Source organism: Oryctolagus cuniculus, chromosome 7, assembly GCF_964237555.1.
Source record: "Oryctolagus cuniculus chromosome 7, mOryCun1.1, whole genome shotgun sequence".
In the NCBI taxonomy this organism is placed as follows: Eukaryota; Metazoa; Chordata; class Mammalia; order Lagomorpha; family Leporidae; genus Oryctolagus; species Oryctolagus cuniculus.
In genome coordinates this window covers 1,961,044-1,980,333 of record NC_091438.1, presented here as the reverse complement: position 1 = coordinate 1,980,333, position 19,290 = coordinate 1,961,044, and the positions used below count along the sequence as shown (strand labels likewise).

The 19,290-nt window shown below is 48.3% G+C and overlaps 2 protein-coding genes across 9 annotated transcripts in view; one reads left to right on the top strand and one right to left on the bottom strand.

Annotated features, from left to right (window-relative positions):
- SLC9C2 (solute carrier family 9 member C2 (putative)) overlaps nucleotides 1–3,861 on the top strand; it is an 85,987-nt gene extending 82,126 nt beyond the window's left edge. For all 8 annotated transcript variants that reach the window (XM_051856934.2, XM_070077131.1, XM_051856935.2 and 5 more), the window contains one exon: nucleotides 778–3,861. The gene's annotated coding sequence lies outside the window, so the exon portion shown is untranslated. The remainder of the gene's footprint in view (nucleotides 1–777) is intronic.
- PRDX6 (peroxiredoxin 6) lies at nucleotides 3,004–16,212 on the bottom strand. The gene is made up of 5 exons (XM_002714992.4): nucleotides 16,012–16,212; nucleotides 11,528–11,684; nucleotides 7,151–7,297; nucleotides 5,934–6,080; nucleotides 3,004–4,657 (listed from the first exon to the last, which is right to left on the bottom strand). Exons 1-5 carry the CDS (start codon nucleotides 16,104–16,106, stop codon nucleotides 4,529–4,531), a joined length of 675 nt encoding a protein of 224 aa, XP_002715038.1. The 5' UTR covers nucleotides 16,107–16,212; the 3' UTR covers nucleotides 3,004–4,528.
- Between the last annotated feature and the right edge of the window lie 3,078 nt (nucleotides 16,213–19,290).

Here is a 19,290-nt window from a genome sequence, read left to right as displayed (position 1 = left end):
AAAAGATTTATTTATTTGAAAGGCAGTTACAGAGAGGGAGAGGCAGAGGTAGGAGAGATCTTCCATCCACTGGTTCCCTCCCCAAATGGTCACAAGGGCCAAGGCTGGGCCAGGCAGAAGTCAGGAGCCAGGACTTCATCTGGGTCTTCCAGACGGGTGCAGGTGTCCAAGCACTTGGGCCACCTTCTGATGCTTTCTCAAGTGCATTAGCAGGGAGCTGGACCAGAAGCAGAGCACTCATATGGGATGCTGGATCACCGAAGTGACTTTCGATAGATGTGATTCTGCCTTGCTTCACTTCGTTCCCCTGAGACTGATTTCAAGAAGTAAAGATCCATAGGCAGTAGTCCTACGGTCATCCTCTCCTCTCTCACAGGGATCCTCTTTCACAAGTGGGAAACCTAATTAGGAGCAGAAGAGCTTCCTGCTTGTTACTTTTTCCAGGCCCCCTTATTTAAAAAGTTCTCATTCTGATTTACAAAAACAGTTTCCAGTTACTCTGTAATGAGTCGTAAAGTTAATTAAATTCTCTTTTCCTTCAGCGTGTCTTTGATAGATTACTCATTAATGTAGTGCCCCTTCACAAGACAACAGTGTAGATACACCTGCAATTAAGAGATCACTCAAGACCTCGAATATGCAAGATCTTTTAATGAAGGATGTCCCAGATAATAAAATGGAAACTTTGTAGTAAGTTTCCTGTTTCCATTAGATGGGTTAGAAGTTTCTCCTGTAATGCTCACAGTCTGATATTTTACTTTTGGCTTTCTTTTGTAGTTGGAAACTGGATATCACTTTTGAAGAGAGGATTGATCATACTAATATGACATGTGGAGTCAAGTTTAAGAACGGATTAACATCCTGGCTCAAATGCTGAAGGATTATCTGGCAAGGAGTTTACTTAGAAGCTGTTGGAACATTTATTGCTGCATGTATTTTACAACTAATAGATAAATGGCCGTAAAAAAACTGATTTTTTTTTTACCAGTTGCATTATACTTGAAGTGTTCAAAAGTTCTTGAAGATAATGTAAGGTGCCCCAAAATTTATGGCCTACCAAAAGACACGCTATTTCTATAGAGAGCAAGTTATCTAAGAGTACGTTATCAAATGTGTTGACGATGAAAATATTACTGTCTAAAGTACAAGATATGTGACTTTTATTTGTGAAATGGCTATAATTACTCCCTCCCTCATATCTTTCAGAGTATAGTTATTCTTCCAGCCCAATTTACTAAATATTGAAGGATAGAACTATGTTCCATGATTTGAGTTACTGAAAGCAAAGTTTAGGAAAAATTAACATTCTTACATCCTACAGTGCTTTTTAAAAAAAGTTAAATAACATTGAATTTTATGGCTTATTCAGCTTAAAATCATTTATTCTTTCATTTCCATAAGGCTTTGAAAGAATACTCATGCTTTAAGGAAACACTGTACCAGAGGTAAGAGCATGAGGAGAGGCCGTCGTGGCATCACAGGCATCTTGTACCGGAGCGCCAGATTGAGTTCTGGCTGCTCTGCTTCTCATCTAGCTCCCAGTTACTGTCCTTGAGAAAGTGGAAAATGGCCCAAGTCCATGGGCCCCTGCCACCCACCCAGTATGGGAGACCCTGGTGGAGTTCCAGGCTCCTGGCTTCAGCCTGGCCCACCCTCAGCCACTGCAAGCATTTGGGGAGTGAACCAACGTGCATGCCTGGGGCTTAGGGCCCGGGACAAACAGGTTTGGGTTCCAACAGATCTGAGAAGAACTTGGAGCCGTTTGTGGATTTGTATCTCCTTTCCTCAGGGGTGGTGAGGAATGCACAAGGAACAGCCATTTGCCCACAACGGTGGCGGGGCCACAGGAGAGATCTGCCTTTGTGTCCACGGTGGTGGCTGGACACACATCCACAGATAGCCACGTACACCCACACACCCGCAGGCAGCTGTGCCTGGCCACGCCCCTAGTCCCCTAGATGGAGATGTGGGCGCACAGAGAGATAAGGGCGGAAGGGCTTAAAGGTGTGGGAACTTGCTATCTTCACCTTCCCATTCAACCCCTCTACACAGTGGATGGCACTCTCCGTGCTTCTCCCTTTCCCTGGCGCTCTGCCTTTCAAATAAGTAAATCTTTAAAAAAAGAATAGAAGTCAAGCTTCAAGTATTTACTAGGAACTTTGTGGATAAGCAGCTTATTAGGGCAGTAGTCTCAGAGCGGTCCTTGGAGCACAAGCATCAGCCATGGCTGCTCACTGCAGGAATGTGATGCCAGTGCCAGAGACATAGGGCTTTGTTCTTTCAAGGTTTATTTTTTTGCAAGAGCAACAGAGAAAGGGATAAAGAGGGGTCTTCCATCTGCTGGTTCACTCCACAAATGGCCACATTGGCCAGGGCTGGACCAGGCTTAAGCCAGGAGCCGGAAGCTTCTTCTGGGTCTCCCACATGGGTGCAGGGGCCCCAACACTGGGGCCATCCTCCACTGCTTTCCCAGGCCATTAGCAGGGAGGTCATAGTGGAGCAGCCAGGACTTGAATTGCACCCAGGTGGGGTGAAGGCATTGCAGGTGGTGGCTTAACCCACTACACCACAATGACAGCCCCTAATTTTTCTTAAGTAAAAAGTTGTCTGGGATAGGCTTAAGGCCCTTTAGGCCCATTCTTTTATTTTTTTTTAAGATGTACTTATTTATTTGAAAGTCAGAGTTACACAGAGAGAGGAGAGGCAGAGAGAGGTCCTCCATCTGATGGTTCACTCCCCAGATGGCTGCAATGGCCGGAGCTTCGCCGATCTGAAGCCAGGAGCTTCTTCCAGGTCTCCCACACGGTGCAGGGGCCTGGGCCATCTTCTGCTTTCCCAGGCCATAGCATAGAGCCAGATGGGAAGTGGAGCAGCCAGGTCTCGAACTGGCACTCACATGGGATGCCAGAGCTGCAGGCCAGGGCGTTAACCCACTGAGCCACAGTGCCTGCCCCAAGGCCCATTCTTTTAAACACAAAACAAAACTGTACTTGAGGCACAAGGTAGCAGTTTACAGTTTTATTGATTTATCTGAAAGGCAGAGAGACAGAGAGACTTTCCATCGTTGGTTTACTCCCCAGATGCCTACAACAGTCAGGGCTGGGCCAAGTCAAAGACAGGAACACAGAGCCTAATCGGGTCTCCCACACAGGTGGCAAGGATCCAAGTAGTTGATCCATTTGCTGCCTCCCAGGTGCATATCTGCAGGAAGCTGGATCCAAAGAGTGGGAGCCAGGACTTGAACCCAGGCATTCAGATATGGGATGTAGACAACCCAAGTGGTGTGTTGGCTGCAGTGTCCGAATGCCTGCCCCAAGGTTTTCTTAAAGCCAGCAATCTCAGTAAGGTATTAGGTGAGGAGAGGTCTTCATACCAGAGATCCCAAAACCAGGACTCTAGGGCCCAGGTTAGGGTATGAGGGATGTAACGAGGAAGGCCAAGAAAATGTGGTGCACTCACATGTTCTTCAGCGGCCACTCCATCTTCACTGTGTGAAATCGATCACAGATCTCTGTCTTTGGAGAATAAAGTACTCATGCCAGTCCTAGTAAGGACACCTCTGCTCTTCAGGACACAAGTCTAAAGTAGTGCTTCGACGTGTGACAACAGAATTCTCTGATCCCGTTTTAACAAAGGATTTTATTTGCTGATCTCCAAAATGCAAAATTCAGAAAATAGTGACCCACCGCAAGAATGACTCTACATGGAAACACTTTCAGCCATCCTCTCCTCTCTCTAAAAGGAGCCCTTTCGCGTGCATGTCATGAGAGAGCAGGCCAGCCTAGGGAAACAATCTGTGTGGAAGGCACATGGCATCTGTCTTGGCTGCACTCTGGGACACGTCCCTGGCATGTGGGGAGCCTCCCCCTGTGGTGGAAATTAATCCCATGTTTTAAAAATAGCAAAATATTTGAAGACCCTCCCCCTGCTCCTCCTCCTTCACATTATCTACTAGAAAAGTATGGAAATAAAGTTCCTCTCACAGCCATCCCAGTTGTTATCAAAACAATGATTAAAGAACTTCCGGGTTAAGTTCCTAGTTTTTGAGTTCCAGGCAATACACTTAGATATTTACAGAGAAAGTTGAACCTCAAGTTCTGCTTCTCTCCAAAACTGGTTAGTAGAAAAGAGGATTCAGTGAGGACAGCTAAGAAAACTGGCAGTCATTCTACGATAAAGCGGAGCAAGCTTTCCCAACCGTCAATGGGTACTACCTCATTAATCAAAACTGCAGATTCACCAAGATTTGAGTCTTAGACACAGACTGCTCTTTCCCAGAGAGCCAGCCTGCAGACAGCACAGACGTCTGTGGACAGGACAGAATGCTGGTGAGGGCACAGAGTAAAGAATCCCAAGAAACGCTTATGCCATTTCCATTTAATAAGCCGGTAGTATTGCAACCTAAAGATCCAGGCGTGATTCAACCAGAATGTTCTCGCGGAACTGTTCTAGGAAAACATGATTGGCAGCTGGCATCCTCTGGCTCACTGTGCTCCACGCGCCGCTTCAGCCCCGACCTCTCGGAGACTTAAGGCTGGGGAGTGTAGCGGAGGTACTTCTTGCCGGATGGGAGCTCTTTGGTGAAGACTCCTTTGGGAAAGAGTGTTTTGGCTTCCTCTTCAGGGATGGTTGGAAGGACCATCACACTGTCTCCATCCTGTTGAAAGACATTGAGAGTGTCCAGATGCAATCTGACAGTGAAGCTTAAAGGTCTAACAGTCAACTTCAGAAAAGCAGCTATAGGTGCTAGTGAGGAGAATCTAGTGTTCTTTATTTTCCCCGAGGAATCTGTGTTCACAAGTGAGTCTTTGAAACGGTCCTGTTTGAAACTCAGTAACGGCTTGCTGCCATACTTCAAATTTTAATTCTCAGTCCATATCACAGCCTGCAAACCCTGCCTTACTCCCTTCTCATCTCTTCACTCCATCTCCTGCCATTGCCTGTCCAGGCTCAGGCCTTCCTTCAAGCTTTCTAACGTGCAAGTCCATTTTTACAGAAAGCTCCTTGCTATCTTGGTGCTCCTCCCTGTGGAGCTCTTCCCTTAAATATGCATCAGTCACCTTTCCCTCTACGACCTTCTCAAAGGTCCCTTGAGAGAAAGGCCTTCCTCCCCAGCCAAATTCAAAACCACCTCTCCCACTCCTGGCCCTATCTGCCCTAACTCTCTGTAGCACCTGTTACCTCTGTTCAGTAGACTACAAACTTGTTTGCTATCTGTCTCCACCCCAGAACCTAAGTTCTAGAAGGGCAGACAATGAGTGCATTGAAAAAACTATGCATGGATTTCAAGATGTTTTTGTACTTTTTTTGTTCACTGCACCTCCCCAGTACCCTTTGTCTGGGTTCAGTAAGCATCGATTTAATTAATGGACACAGATTTTAAAGGATTTGCCGGCCAGAAGAAAGAACAAAACAAAACAATAAAACCTGATATTCAGGTTGAGATATTTAAAAACCATTAAGACAACGTGTGATAGGAGACTCCTGTCCTACCTACTTGCAGGAATCCTAGGGATTGAAAGTTACGAGCAGGTTTTGGAGACTCCTACGCAAGTTTAAGACGACTGAAGCTTAAGAGAAATGGAATGCTTCATGACACTATTACCCCAATAGCTTCCCAGCCACGACTTAGCAAAAGTGGTCAACTCTGGTTTGCTGTCTGGGAAGGGTCCGATAAATGCATTTGTAACAAAACGAAAAAGAATCATTCAAACAGCATAATTTGTCCGAATTATGTAAGAGTGAGAAGGCAATACAGAGAGTTTGCATTTTACACGGAAGGCTTAAAGACTTTGAAAATGGAAAGGTCCTCCCAATGGACGTCGGCGCCAGAGGCAGAGCCCCAGCTCACACCTACCCTGCAGCCCGCCACTCGGAGGACAGCCCTTTGGCCGTCCAGGCTGGCTGGGGACCTGCCCTGTTGACACTTTTACCTTCCAATCCACGGGGGTGGCGACTCTCTTTTCTGCTGTCAGCTGGAGAGACTTCACTACTCTCAGAATCTCATCAAAGTTCCTGCCAGTGGTGGCCGGGTAGAGGATAGACAACTTCAGTTTCTTATCAGGCCCGAAGACGAACACCTGCAAGCACACCAGGGCAAATCCAGTACATGTTCTTGGATTGTTCTGAGAGTAAAACCTCTTAGGAAAGCTCTGCAGTCATTAAAAACGTCCAGGGGTGTAAAAGCAAGAGCAACCATCTAGAAGGACACGCCGAACTGCTAATGGGGCAGCTGGAATAAAGATCACTTTCTTCTCCATGTTATTTTTCTAAACTTGAAAGGGAACCTCATTTGGCTCTGGCTGTCCCAGTAAGAAACACTGATAATTTAAATTTCATCTAGGCAAGGCCCAGAGAAGATAGCACGTAAACCAGGGAGTCTTACCATAAAAGTAAATTGGAATGGGAACTGATACCAGTTCTCAAGTGGTTGTACTTTACTGACAGCCTCGGTTTGTTCTCCAGGAGGTAGAAGATAGAATAAATAAGAATTCAAAACAGCTGTCTCATGCGGAAGGAAATGGCCCATCACTTTGAAGAGCAGGCTATCAGGAGAGCTATGGAAAAGGATTCTCACTTTTGGATAATGTCTTAGGATAAACTGCTTATTTTTCTGTTGAATTTCCAGAGCTCTACATCATGCAGCTTAAAAATCTGGCTGAGGGGCGGGCACTGTGGTGCAGTGGGTTAAGCTGCTATCTGCACTTGCTGAAGTCCCAGCTGCTCCACTTCCCATGCAGCTCCCTGCTAATGGGCCCGGGAAAGCACTGGAGGACGGCCCAAGTGCTTGGGCACCTGCCACCCACGTGGGAGACCTGACTGGAGTTCCAGACTCCTGGCTTTGGTCTACCCCAGCTCTGGCTGTTACGGCAATTTGGGGAGTGAACCAGTGGATAGAAAATCTCTGTCTCTCCTTCTTTCTCTGTAACTCTGCCTTTCAAACAAACAAATAAATAAATCTTTTAAAAAAAAGATTTTGCTGAAATTTTAGCTACTTTGCACCAGTGTCACAGAAAGTCAGTGATATCATCATTCTAACATTTAGTTCATAACTGTAGCCGTTCCCCTGCTTCCTCCCGTTGATCCCAGTACTGACACAGATGTCAGCCTAATCAGGTCATACCGACCACAACAGACGTCAGTGACTCACCACACGAGCTGTCACAGGCATGTTCTTCTCATCCCTCTCTGCTGGGTCCAGCATGCCCAGCAGGATGGCAAGGTCCCGATTCTTATCGTCAATGATGGGAAAAGGCAGCTTTTCTGTGGGCTCATCTCCATTGTAAGCATTGATATCCTGGAATGCAGGGGGAAGAGAAATCTAAGCCTGATGCATCCTCTCAGTTTCATCAGCTAATGCCTTCCAAGACAGAGAAGTGGACAATAATTGCAACAATTCTTTCTGAGCAATTTTAGTAAGAAACCAAACGCTCCCTGTCCCAACCATTCACTGGCAGGAATTAGGGTAGGGTAGAGTGCTGAAATTATAAGCATGGCCCAAAGTCCTTGTCGCACCCACTTCTCTTAAATTACACTTGCTCTTCCTGCTTTGAAGAGCTGAATAATACAGAGTAAGATGCCAATACAAGGTAGCTCTGGGTGCCCAAATACTGTTAAAAATATCAGAAACAATGGGCTCATTAAGTCCATCACATGTAGATATATGGCAGTGTGCAAAGAAAATTCTGTAGATGTTATCCTTGCTTCAACAGCACCCTGACTCAGACAGTAAACCAAAGGAAGACACTGAGAAATTAAAAAGCAACAAAACACCATCACAATATTCAAAGCAAACCCATTTAATTGAATATGTACTTTAAGGACAAGTATAAAGTTAACTGGATGAAAAGGCAGAGCTAAACTCATACCCGGTGAAATCCAAAAGAAGACAAGGCAATTCAAGTCTGAAACAAAGGAGAATGATGGACTTCTCCTAGCAAAATGTCTTTCCTCCACTGCTGTCCCTGGAAGCCTCTGTTGCAGGCTTGTGTGTAACCCAGGTTCATTATGTGATCAGCACAGATGTGGACTAAACACCTCAGCAGGCACACATGGACTGCAGAGGAGTAAGAAATGGCTCCTGCTTTCAAAAGATCTCCTAATCTGATCCCATAATTCCCCTGTGAAGCAGCAGGAAATACCGGGCTGTAATGTGTAAGTGCAAGACTGCCAACACTAGTGTACCAACATCCCCAGATCTGTAGAGCTGCTGAGTTAGTACTGGCTCCGAGAGAAGGCAGCACTTCCCCTGGGGCCTTTGAGGGAATCTGTATAACTTTTCATGGGGAAAAGGAAGGTGTTTTGGGAGGAGGAACATGATTAATAAGCCACATAGACAAGTTTGTACATTAACGATTATAGAAAAGTGAGAAACTTGGCTGGGAGTTTCAAGAAGTAAAAGAAAAGGCAATTTAAAGTTGCAATACGGGGACCAGCGCTGTGGCGGAGTGGGTAAAGCAGTGCCGCCGGCAGTGCCGGCATCCCATATGGGCGCTGGTTTGAGTCCTGGCTGCTCCTCTTCCAGTCCAGCTCTTGATGTGGTCTGGGAAAGCTGTAGAAGACGGCCCAAGTGCTTGGGCCCTTGAACCCACATGGAAGACAGGGAAGAAGCTCCTGGCTTCGGACAGGTGCAGCTCCGGCTGTTGCAGCCAACTGGGGAGTGAACCAGTGGATGGAAGACCTCTCTCTCGCCTCTCCTTCTCTCTCTGTGTAATTCCGACTTTCAAGTAAATAAATAAAGAAATAAAAATAAAGTTGCAATATGGTTTATTATTCCCATTGAGCCGTGAAAGTGAAGCAGGGGGTTGATGGCAGAAGATATGAGACCTCCGTGGACTTCTTAGCAGAGATGTGATAAGAGGAAAGTGGATTCAAAATGGACACCACATTTCGACAGGTAAATTCAGGATGTGAACTTTGCTTCTGCTGTTACTGGCTGTGTATTATGCCACCATAACTAAACAGCAAGTGACATGATTTCACCCTAGCGGCACCATGAGATTTTCTACATAACTAGCTGTATGTCAAAGTTGGGCCACTGCTTCTGATAGTGAGGACTTGTTTTCTATTTGACACAATCACAATTTTAAAACCTCTAAGGCTGAAGTTCACCAGGTAAAATGAACCTCCGTATGCTCCTATACTTCGAAAGGCATTATATAACAGGCTACAAAGTTTTCCTGCAAGGAGCTGTCATCTTAATTACTGCCATGCAGTAATTCTCCACCCTGCCACCGGCATAAACAGGCACTGTGTTACGCCCAAAATCACCAAAGAACTTTGCTCCGAACACCAATAAAGCTTTAGCTTTATTCTATCCTAAATCAGGCAAATCCCCAGTCTTCATCATCTAGTATCAGATGACATCAAGGTTCAAATGACATCACCATCATTTTCTAGCTGGACAATGCTGAGCAAACCCCTCCAACTTTCTGAGTGAAAAAAAGAAAAAATTCATCCATGAAAACGGAAGCAGAAATGATAAACCTGGCTTACAGGGCTCTGAAAGAATCTAAAGAGAAACTGAGCGTGGCGACGCTGCAACTGCTGGATTCCACTCACTTCCAAGTGAAGACTGAATACAAATCCACCTCAAGATGGGTAGCGGCTCTTCCCTTCTCTCCTACAACATTCTTCTAATCTCAGACATCTAGGGTTAAGAGGTATGGCATGGCCATGGGATCCGGCCTCAGGGCATCAACTCACCAAACAGTACTGCATCTGTTACTCATTTGCATGTACTTGACATAGTGCCTTGTACACAGTAAACATTCCTCAAAAGGTAGCTACCATTACTTAGTAACACTTGGTAGCAATGTCCTTAAAATGAAGTTTTCAAGGTAAGTTTACACCATCAAATTGACTGTCAAAGTAAATCCTTAGGTGGAAAGTAGATAATTCCTTCAGCTCATTCCATAAACACTGACTGACTGCCTAAGGTCTACTAAGCACTGAGCAGTGTTCCAACAGGGCACAAAACAGGAGCATCTGCTCCTGCTGAGCCCACATGCTCGGGGGAGAACCCAATCAACAAAGGAAGCAACACAACACACACAGTAAGTCAGCTGGTGAGGACGCAAAGGGGAGGGGACATGGAACCTGAAGGGGTGCTATCACTTTAGAAGTGGTTGGACAAGAAGGCTTTATGAGCTGCCACTTGAATTGAGACTTCAAGGCCAGCCACACCAATGTTTCTGGGAAGTGAGTCTTCCAGATACAATTCCTGATCTATTTTTAAGGTACAGTCAACAAGTTCGCAGATAAACCAGAAATGTGACAGGAAAAAGAGTTAAGAGTGGCTCCTTGGATTTTTTGACTGAGCGCTACAAAAGTGAGGCTAGTGTTAGCTGATCAGGACTCTGGGGTTAAGAATGAGGCCTGGTTTGAGACTTGTGTGGTCTGGGATGGCGGGACATCCCAGGGAGAATGCTGAGGGGTCAGTGGCTAAACCAACCTGGAACTCGGAGGTCTAGCCTGGAGATGGAGATGTGAGACTCGTGATGTCTAGATGGCATTAAGATATGGGAGTGGATGAGCTCAGTAAGGGAAACAGGGCAGAGACAAGAGAAGAGGTCTAAGAAATAAATCCAGTCCAACTTCAGAGTAACTTAGGAAACAGATGAAGGATCAGTGTAAGCCCGAGAGGGAGCAGCTAGGCTGTGGTGTTCTGGAGGTCATGGAGGAAACCTTCAGGACTCAGAGCCATTAGCTGGGCTGAATGTTCTGGAAGGCTAAGAAAGACGACAGCTGAGGACTGGCCATTTAGCAATGCTGAGGTCACCGTGTACTCCCAGCCAGACCTTCAAATAATCAGTGAACTGCAAACCCAAGATCTATCTCTACCGTTACCTCACAAACAAGCTTATTTGCAATTAGCCCAATTTGTAACTGTACTGTGTGGGGAGTTTGCCCCAACAACAATTATCAAGTCCACAGCAGACATCACCTGGGTGTCATCTAATTCAGTCAAATTCTCACACTGTCCACCTGGGGACAGTGTCACATCCCGCAGTTTGAGGGCTCAGTCCTGTAGGACTGTCCCTACCTCTGATGACAATCGCCAAGTTCCAGGTAGCTTTCCTAGTGTTTTTGAACAACCAGCTATAAACTGGTATTCCCATGACCCCTTCCTTGTGTTTGATTAATATGCTATAGTGGCTCACGGAACCCAGAGAACCATATTTACTGGTTTGTTAGGAAGGCTATTACAAAGAATAGGGATGAAGAGATGCATAGGTCAAGGTATGGGAGAAGGGTGTGGAGCTCCCATGTCCTCTCCAGGAACTTCTCATGTTCAGCTTCCCCGAAGCTCCTCAAATCCAATTTCTTTGAGTTTTTATGGAGGCTTCATTACAAACACGAATCCTACCTTAGTCTTTAGGGCGATCAGCCCCAGTGCTGAAGCTACCTAAGGGCTAGCAGCCAGCAATCAACTCCTTAGCATACAAAAAGACCTGCAGGACTCTGAAGATTCCATAAGGAATGGGAAGAAGACCAGATACATGTTTCACACAGCACAGTACGCTACCTTGCTCCAGGCAAGATGGTCCTCAACGCTGTCTACGGACAGGGCGATCAACTTCACATTCCTCTTGGCAAATTCTGGTGCCAGCTTTGCAGCTCGGCCGAGTTCCGTGGTGCAAACTGGGGTGAAGTCCCGAGGGTGGGAGAAGAGGATGCCCCATCTGAAATGAAGAAGGGCACAGCTGAATGAAGAGTTACCAACATCAGGTAGAATGAAAACCTGCAATTTCTAGCCCCTCACCCCAAAAATAAAGTTTTCTTTCTTAAATGAATGCTTAAGAAGATATTTACTTAGGCGATGCTTTATAATCTTCTCGCCGCCAACAAAGCCTATGTTTAGAGCTCAATTCAAAGATTATGAAAATTCAAGATGCTATTTAAAAAGACTAATTTTAGGGTGTTGTCTTTTAATAGCTATAGTACCGCTCTGACTCCTGTTAGCTAATAAAATCTGTGCTACCCAAGCTAACAGCTTGGTGAAATAACTTTCTATTTCTTCTTATCCTTTTGTCTGCTTTTTTCTACCAAAGACCCTGATGTTCAGCTCCAACAAGGAATGTGTCATCCAAGCACATGTCTGACTGCAACAATAAACAGATTATGTAACCTGAACTAAATAAGGACCTAGCCTCGATTTGTAAGTAAAACGCAAGCTGACACTTGGCTCCTTTGAAATGAGGGGATATAAAATCTTTTGCCAAATGTACTAATCTGCCAAACGGGACACTCAGTGTTTGCACCCTGACGAAACAATAGCACTTAGTTTTATCTACCTCTTGTTCAGCTGCAGTTCCTGGCAGGTACAAAACTGGAGGCTACAATGTAGACTCTACAACTACAGATGCGTAGGTAAGTACTGATCTCTAAACCATCATTGCCTTGAGGTTAAACCTGCACAAATTCGGAGCACATTTTGAGTTGAGTCACCAGGAAACTCTGAGGCCCATTTCCTTCTCCCTGGGAACAAAGTACTCTTTCAACTGAAAAGGAAAATTTAACACTCAGTTCTCCATACTCTCATCAGTTTAAAACATCAAGGGAGCACCCTAAACTAGTAATTACTAAATTTAGCCTAGATGCTAAGCTGACCCCTGCAAAGTCTGACAAATTTTCCAGGGTACAAAGAAAAACACAGATACAAGGGCACCTCCTTCCCACCTCCACCTGTCGCTCAACTCCCCAGGGTTCAGGAAGAGAAAGCCATACTTTCAAACAGGATGGAAGTGCTAGGGCAGGAACGGCAGAAGTGTGTTATGTTTACTTCCTAATAAAGAGCCACAGAAGGGCATATATTTTTTGAAATAAATAAGCTAGCTGTGAGTACAATGTAGGCCTTAGATTCTATGGCAAAGAACTTAAGTCAGGGTCACATGAGATTTACGAGATAAAGTCTCCCAAAGTAGGAAAAAAAAAAAATGGAACAGGCAGTTTGTTAGAGGGGTAATAAGTTAGAAAAGTCTTCGCTTCTTGGTGGGTCAGCAGAGTCCCTGTTGCTTAATCACGCTCAGGCACTGGTTTGAAGTCACTTTGCATCCCCTCCTTCCTCAGAAGGCGAGACTCCGGCCTGCCACATGCCTAGAAACAGGCTAAACTCCAGCAATGCCTTCCCTTGGCCTGCTTCTTTCCTCCTAAGTTTTCTGACTGCTGCTATTGAGAGTAATTCGATCACATTTACCCATTTCCTTCCTTTCACATTTTCAAGACAAAAGGATTACTCCTTAAAGAAAACATTTCCTGCTTACTAAGCCCCAGAAATCCCCCCCCCCCCCCCAAGTATGTTCTGTTTGGTGAAGATGTAGTTCCTTCTACAGAAGCAGTGTTAAGGCTCAATAAACTCATTAGATGCAGCACCTGAAATCCTTAGGTTCTCTCCAATTGCTATGTATGGAGTAGGTCCCTAGGCCATTAGGGGAGTGAACTAGCAGATGAAAGATCTGTCTCTTCCTCTCTAGTTCTTTCAAATAACTAAGTAAATCTCAAAAAAAAAAAAAAAAAAAGAAAAAAAAAAAAGAAAAAAAGAAATGACAGTCTGACTTGAGATCAGAGAGTTTAGAAAAATTAGAGGTAAAAAATTTGTATATTATAATGCTATAAATGGCTCACATCTCTTCCAGGTGGCACAGGAAACATGTCTAATCATAGGCAGACTTGCATATCTGATTACAGATGTGGATTTTCTAAAAACATGTCCTATTTTCTTTCTTTTCTTTAAGATTTATTTATTTATTGAAAGGCAGAGTTACAGATAGGCAGAGGCAGAGAGAGAGGAGGTCTTCCATTTGCTGGTTCACTCCCCAAATGGCCACAACAGCCAGAGCTGAGCTGATTTGAAGCCAGGAGCTTCTTTGGGGTCTCCCACTGCTTTCCCAGGCCATAGCAAAGAGCTTGATAGGAAGTGGAGCAGCCAGGACTTGAACCAGTGCCCATATGGGATGCCAGCGCTGTAGGCGATGGCTTTACCCACTATGCCACAATGCTGGCCCCATGGATATTTTTCTCATCTTCTTACTGGTGGCTCCCTGAGAAGGTACCACTTTCAATTAAAGCTAAACAGAGCCAGAAGCCAACAAACAATAATGGAAAAGGATGGTTAGCTTAAATACTGACAGTGTTGCTACAGTAAATAGCTTTCATATTTACCTTTAATCTAGACAAACCTCACTTCATGGAGGAGAGAGTTGTAGGGGAGAAAACACATTCTGAAGATTCCATAGGGTTGGGGAGAAATACTAATACCTGGATTCTGAATACGACATTGGCCATAAGCTCTATTTGTTAAGTCTTTTCCTGCCTTCAAGATCTGAATATTTCATTTCTCAGTGGCTTTCTATCCCACTCCTCTGACAAAGCTTACTTTTCTGCTGCTCAGTGGCTGGGCTGAAGGGGCTTAGGGATAGTGTGGGCCCGTTGTATAACAATCTCTCCTGCGGCACAGTGAGTTAAGTAAGCTGCCATCTGCAGTGAGTGGGGGATGCAGGTTGGAGTCCCTGCTGCTCCACTTCCCTGCTAATGTGCCAGCGAAAGCAGTGGAAGATGGCCCAAGTTCTTGGGCCTCTGCACCCACGTGGGAGACCCAGATGGAGTAAGAGGCTTCTGGCTTCAGCCTGGCCCAGCCCTGGCTGCTGTGGCTATTTGAGGATTGTACCAGCAGATGGAAGATCCCTCTCTCTGTCTATCCCTCCCTCTGCAATTCTTTCAAGTAAAATAAATAAACCTTTAAAAAAATTACTGTGTAGCCACACACACACACACACACAAAATCTCTCCCAGGTTCTCAGCACAGCCGTGTCCAACCATTAACTTCTTCCTCTGCCTCTCCCCGGTGAGTCTCTGGCTACTGTATCTAAAAAGGGTACAGGCTGGGAGGACTGCACGCCTCATAACACCACGGGAAGACACCTCCTACCCAAAGTGTCTGGAATGCTCCTGATGAACACCAGGCAACTTAAAGTTGGCTGTAAAACAAGAGCAACACCCATTAACTCCCGATCATGATGCTGCGACCACCAGGCCAGACACTGGGTCACCACGCTGGCTATCACACGTGCTGGATGCCAGAGAGGAGGCAGGGCAGTCAGAGAGGGCAGAAGCGAGAGAGGGAGACAAAAGGGTCTCTACGGGGGGAGGTGCACGCGTCCCGTGGCCTGCAAGGCCCTCCCTGGGCGCGAACAGGCCACTGCAGCTGAAGACCTTAGCAGGGCAGTCAGAGAGGGCAGAAGCGAGAGAGGGAGACAAAAGGGTCTCCATGGGGGGAGGTGCACGCGTCCCACGGCCTGCAAGGCCCTCCCCGGGCGCGAACAGGCCACTGCAGCTGAAGACCTCAGCTCTCCGCTCAGAAGGTGTTGCAAGTTCTGGAACCAAGGACACAGCTACACACAGCCTGGCTGTTTCTGGCTCCTCCCTAGAGCTGTTGCCAAATTTTATCTTGGCCAGCGGAGGTGTTCTGGGCAGCTCGCGGCTCTACGGTTCTCCTCTGGGGCCCAGGAGCCTGCAAATACCACTGCAACAAGGAGAACTCTCAGGCGAGGGCGGGCCCCTCCCGAACCTGCAGCCCGCAGCTCCGTCCTCTGACTTTGGCCCTGGCCACCCTCTTTCCCCAGGGAGCAAATTCCAGGCCGGAGGGAGGGGAGGAGGGTGGTGCGGCCCCGGGCACCAGTCCCAGGCAGTGACCGCCGAGGTCGCCCGGCCTCCGCCCCCCGCACGGGTTACTAAACGGAATTCAACCACACGAAACCTGGCGTTCCCAGGGCCTGCGGAACCCAGTTGCGTTCCCACCCCCACCCCTGCCCCCGCTTTAGCCTGGTTAGCCCGACTGGCGGCCGAGAGGGGTCAGGGACCCAGGCAAGGTGACCGGAGGGCGGCCGGCCCCCACCTGCGCTCGGCCGACGCGGGGCCGCAGGGCGAGAGGCACGTGCGGGAACCGGTGGCCGGCACCGAATAAGGCAGGCGCCTCGGGCCCCGGCGGGACCGGACGACGCGGCCACTTACGAGTCTCCCAGAAAGTCGTGGAAACGGATGCGGCCGATGGTGGTGTTGGCCTCGAAGTTGGGCGCCTCGTCCCCGAGAAGCAGACCTCCGGGCATGGCGGCAGCGGCGGAGCGGGAGGGACAGCGTAGGCGCGACTGCGGCAGCAACCAGCCGGCGGCTCGGCGGACTGGCGCGGCGCGCGCCCGGCGGGGCGGGCGGGGCCTGGTGGGAGAGGGGCGGGGCCCGGGGCGGGGCCCGGGCGGGGCCCGAGTGCCGAGGGTGTGGGGCCTGAGCGGGGCCCGAGGGCGAGGGGCGGGGCGAGGGGCGGGTCCGAGGGCCGAGGGTGTGGGGCCTGAGCGGGGCCCGAGGGCGAGGGGCGGGTCCGAGGGCCGAGGGTGTAGGGCCTGGGCGGGGCCCGAGGGCGAGGGGCGGGGCGAGGGGCGGGTCCGAGGGCCGAGGGTGTGGGGCCTGGGCGGGGCCCGAGGGCGAGGGGCGGGTCCGAGGGCCGAGGGTGTGGGGCCTGGGCGGGGCCCGAGGGCGAGGGGCGGGGCGGGGGGCGGGGCGCCCGGCAGCCTCTCGGCCTCCCGCCCTGTGAGAACCGCCGGACGCGGGCGCCGGTCTCTCCGTGACGCGGGCCTGGGGTAACGCCGCCCCCTGGAGGCTGCGGGGTGCGCCAGGTTAGACTCCGCGAGGCGGTTCGGGTTCGGGGGTGAAAGGAGGCGGACAGCCGAAGTAGGGGAGTCGCCGCGCGCGCTGCCGTCCGCTGCCGCCGCACGGCTGGCGGAGGCGCCTCAGTCCTGCGCGCCCGCGAGCCCGCACGGCCGCGTCTGCGGCTGAGGAAGTGGCCACACCGGGGTCGAGTGCTGGAGGAAGTGGCTTTCTCATTGCAGCAGAAATTCCCGTACGAAGTCCCACGGAACCAGACTTCCGTTTTTGTTCAGCCTTTGCCCGCCCACCTTAGGAACCCTTAGACAGTCACGCCGCACGCGTGTCCTGAAAGCGCAATGTGAAATGTAGAGCACCGTGTGCAGGTCGCTTCTGTTCCCCAGGGGACGGGGGATTCAGATTCACTTATTACTGTATCAGTGCCACGCGTGCTTGTGTACCAGGCGGGGGGACGATGGCGAAGGATACATGATCCGACAGGACGGTGTTAGACCGCAGCAGGCCTATTTAGAGAAGGAAAGTAAGTTAGTGGCTGCAGAGCGACTTTGGATTGGGTGGGTGGTCTGGGAACGCTTCCGGGAGAGTGCAGATCAGCTACTCAGTGTGCGCTCTGGAAGTGCTGTTAGTGTTTGGGTGGTGAGCATGGTCTATGCAGCCACTGTTGCTTTCCTGGTATGTGTGGGCTGCGCCAGCCGCAGATTTACATGCAGTTAGGATAGACTGTGCTGAATGTTGGTAGGGAGAGGGGATGTGATGCAAATGGTTAGGGTTCAGAGATGGACAGTCCTCTGGGTGGGGCGTGGCAGGGTTAAGATGGCAGTGGGTAGAGTACGGAGTCAAATGCTGTGATCTGAGTTTTCAGTGTAGTGATGTGTTTCTGTATAATTTATACTTAGTTCTCCTCACAACAAGGACTTGCAGTAAGATGACTGGTAAAATTGGTAGCCACTCTAGAAAACTCTGTAAAGCTAATCTAATCTCCACGTTTTTAAAAAAAGATTTATTTATTTATTTGAAAGAGTTACACAGAGAGAGAAGAGAGGCAGAGAGAGAGGTCTTCTGCCCAATGGTTCACTCCCCAGTTGGTCGCAACGGCCGGAACTGCGCCGATCCAAAGCCAGGAGCCAGGAGCTTCTTCGGGGTCTCCCACACGGGTGCAGGCGCCCAAGGACTTGGGTCATCTTCTACTGCTTTCCCAGGCCACAGTAGAGAGCTGGATCAGAAGTGGAGCAGCCAGGATATGAATCGACGCCCATGTGGGATGCCGGCAGTGCAGGTGGCGGCTGTACCCCTTCGTCACAGTGTTGGCCCCTATGTTTTGGTTTTAAATGCACTGTTTTAACTCTTTTTGTTGGGGAGAAAGGAAGTAGAAGAGAAGGGTAGTTTGACTTTAAGGCCTTACTGATAATGTGTTGTGGATTTAGACTAGAAAACATGATCCACTATAAATATGAAGAATGAATGTGGAAACAGATTACTGATCTCTGACAAATTACTGATCTCTGACCTGCCTTCTCTAAAGTATGCAACTATAATAAAACAGGATGAACACCTGTTGGAATTTATAGTACCAGATTCTACATGCAGGCAATGGATCTGCACTCTACAACCTTGATTGCTTTAGCTGTTGTAGCATTTTAAATTCTTTCACATTATCTGCCAACATTTAAAAAAGATTATTTATGTATTTGAAAGGCAGAGTTATATATAGAGAGAGAGACAGAGAGATCCTCCATTTCCTGGTTCACTCTCCAGGTGGCCACAATAGCCAGGGCTGGGCCAGGCGGGAGCCAGGAGCTTCATCCAGGTCTCCCACCTGGGTGGCAGGGGCCTAAGTATGTTGGCCATCATCCACCGCTTTTCCCAGGCCATGAGCAGGGAGCTGGGGTGGCAGTGGAGCAGCCAGGACAAAAGCTGGCACCCAGATGAGATGCCACAGTCACAGGTAAAGGCTTTACCCACTTTGCCACAGTGCTGGCCCCTCCATCAGCATTTTAAAACATGATTTTTCACAAAATGTGTCAGAAGATCTGTGTCCCACTGGCAAAGAGTGGGCGGATAGCAGCCTTCTTAGAGTGTGTTTCCGTTATTCAGAAGATCTCTTAGTGATGTTACAGTAGAATTAGGAAAATGAACCACTTAGTTCTTGCACCCCTATTTCAGTCAAAATTGTGAAAGTGAAAGGTGGATTAATGGCCCAGGTATTTTAAGGAAAAACTGGATAGGGCATATTTGTAAAATATGCTCTGTATTTAATAAGCAAAGTTTGGAGAAGGCTGTGCTGACTCGCCCTGGTAGATAATTGAATTTAACCTCCAGCCTATACCCAAGGTCGGAGTTTAACTTCTGACATGCCCCATGGACTGAGCCTCATTCCAGAGGAGAAAATTTAAGGCTGTTTTTCCAAGGGGCTCGTGAGAGGTGCTCTGGGGAAGGGAAGGGAGGAGGGCAGCAGAGACATTCCAGGGGAAACCTGAGTGTGGGAAGGAGAGCTAGGCTGGGAAGGGATTTACCCTGAAGAGGGCTTAGAGGCCTCTGGTGTCAGAAGACACGTTCAGGCTTAAAGGGTGGCAGAGAGCCCTGGCGTCCTCAGGATTATCTCCGAGGGACAGGAAGGAAGGATTCCTCCGTCTT

Excerpts from the sequence above, each read along its gene's own strand:
- PRDX6 (XM_002714992.4), bottom strand. The coding sequence starts at position 16,106 with ATGCCCGGAGGTCTGCTTCTCGGGGACGAGGCGCCCAACTTCGAGGCC. Across the intron at positions 7,298-11,527 it reads ACCATCTTGCCTGGAGCAAG|GATATCAATGCTTACAATGG; the intron begins GTAGCGTACTGT and ends CCTGCATTCCAG. Across the intron at positions 4,658-5,933 it reads CCACCCCCGTGGATTGGAAG|GATGGAGACAGTGTGATGGT; the intron begins GTAAAAGTGTCA and ends GTCTTTCAACAG.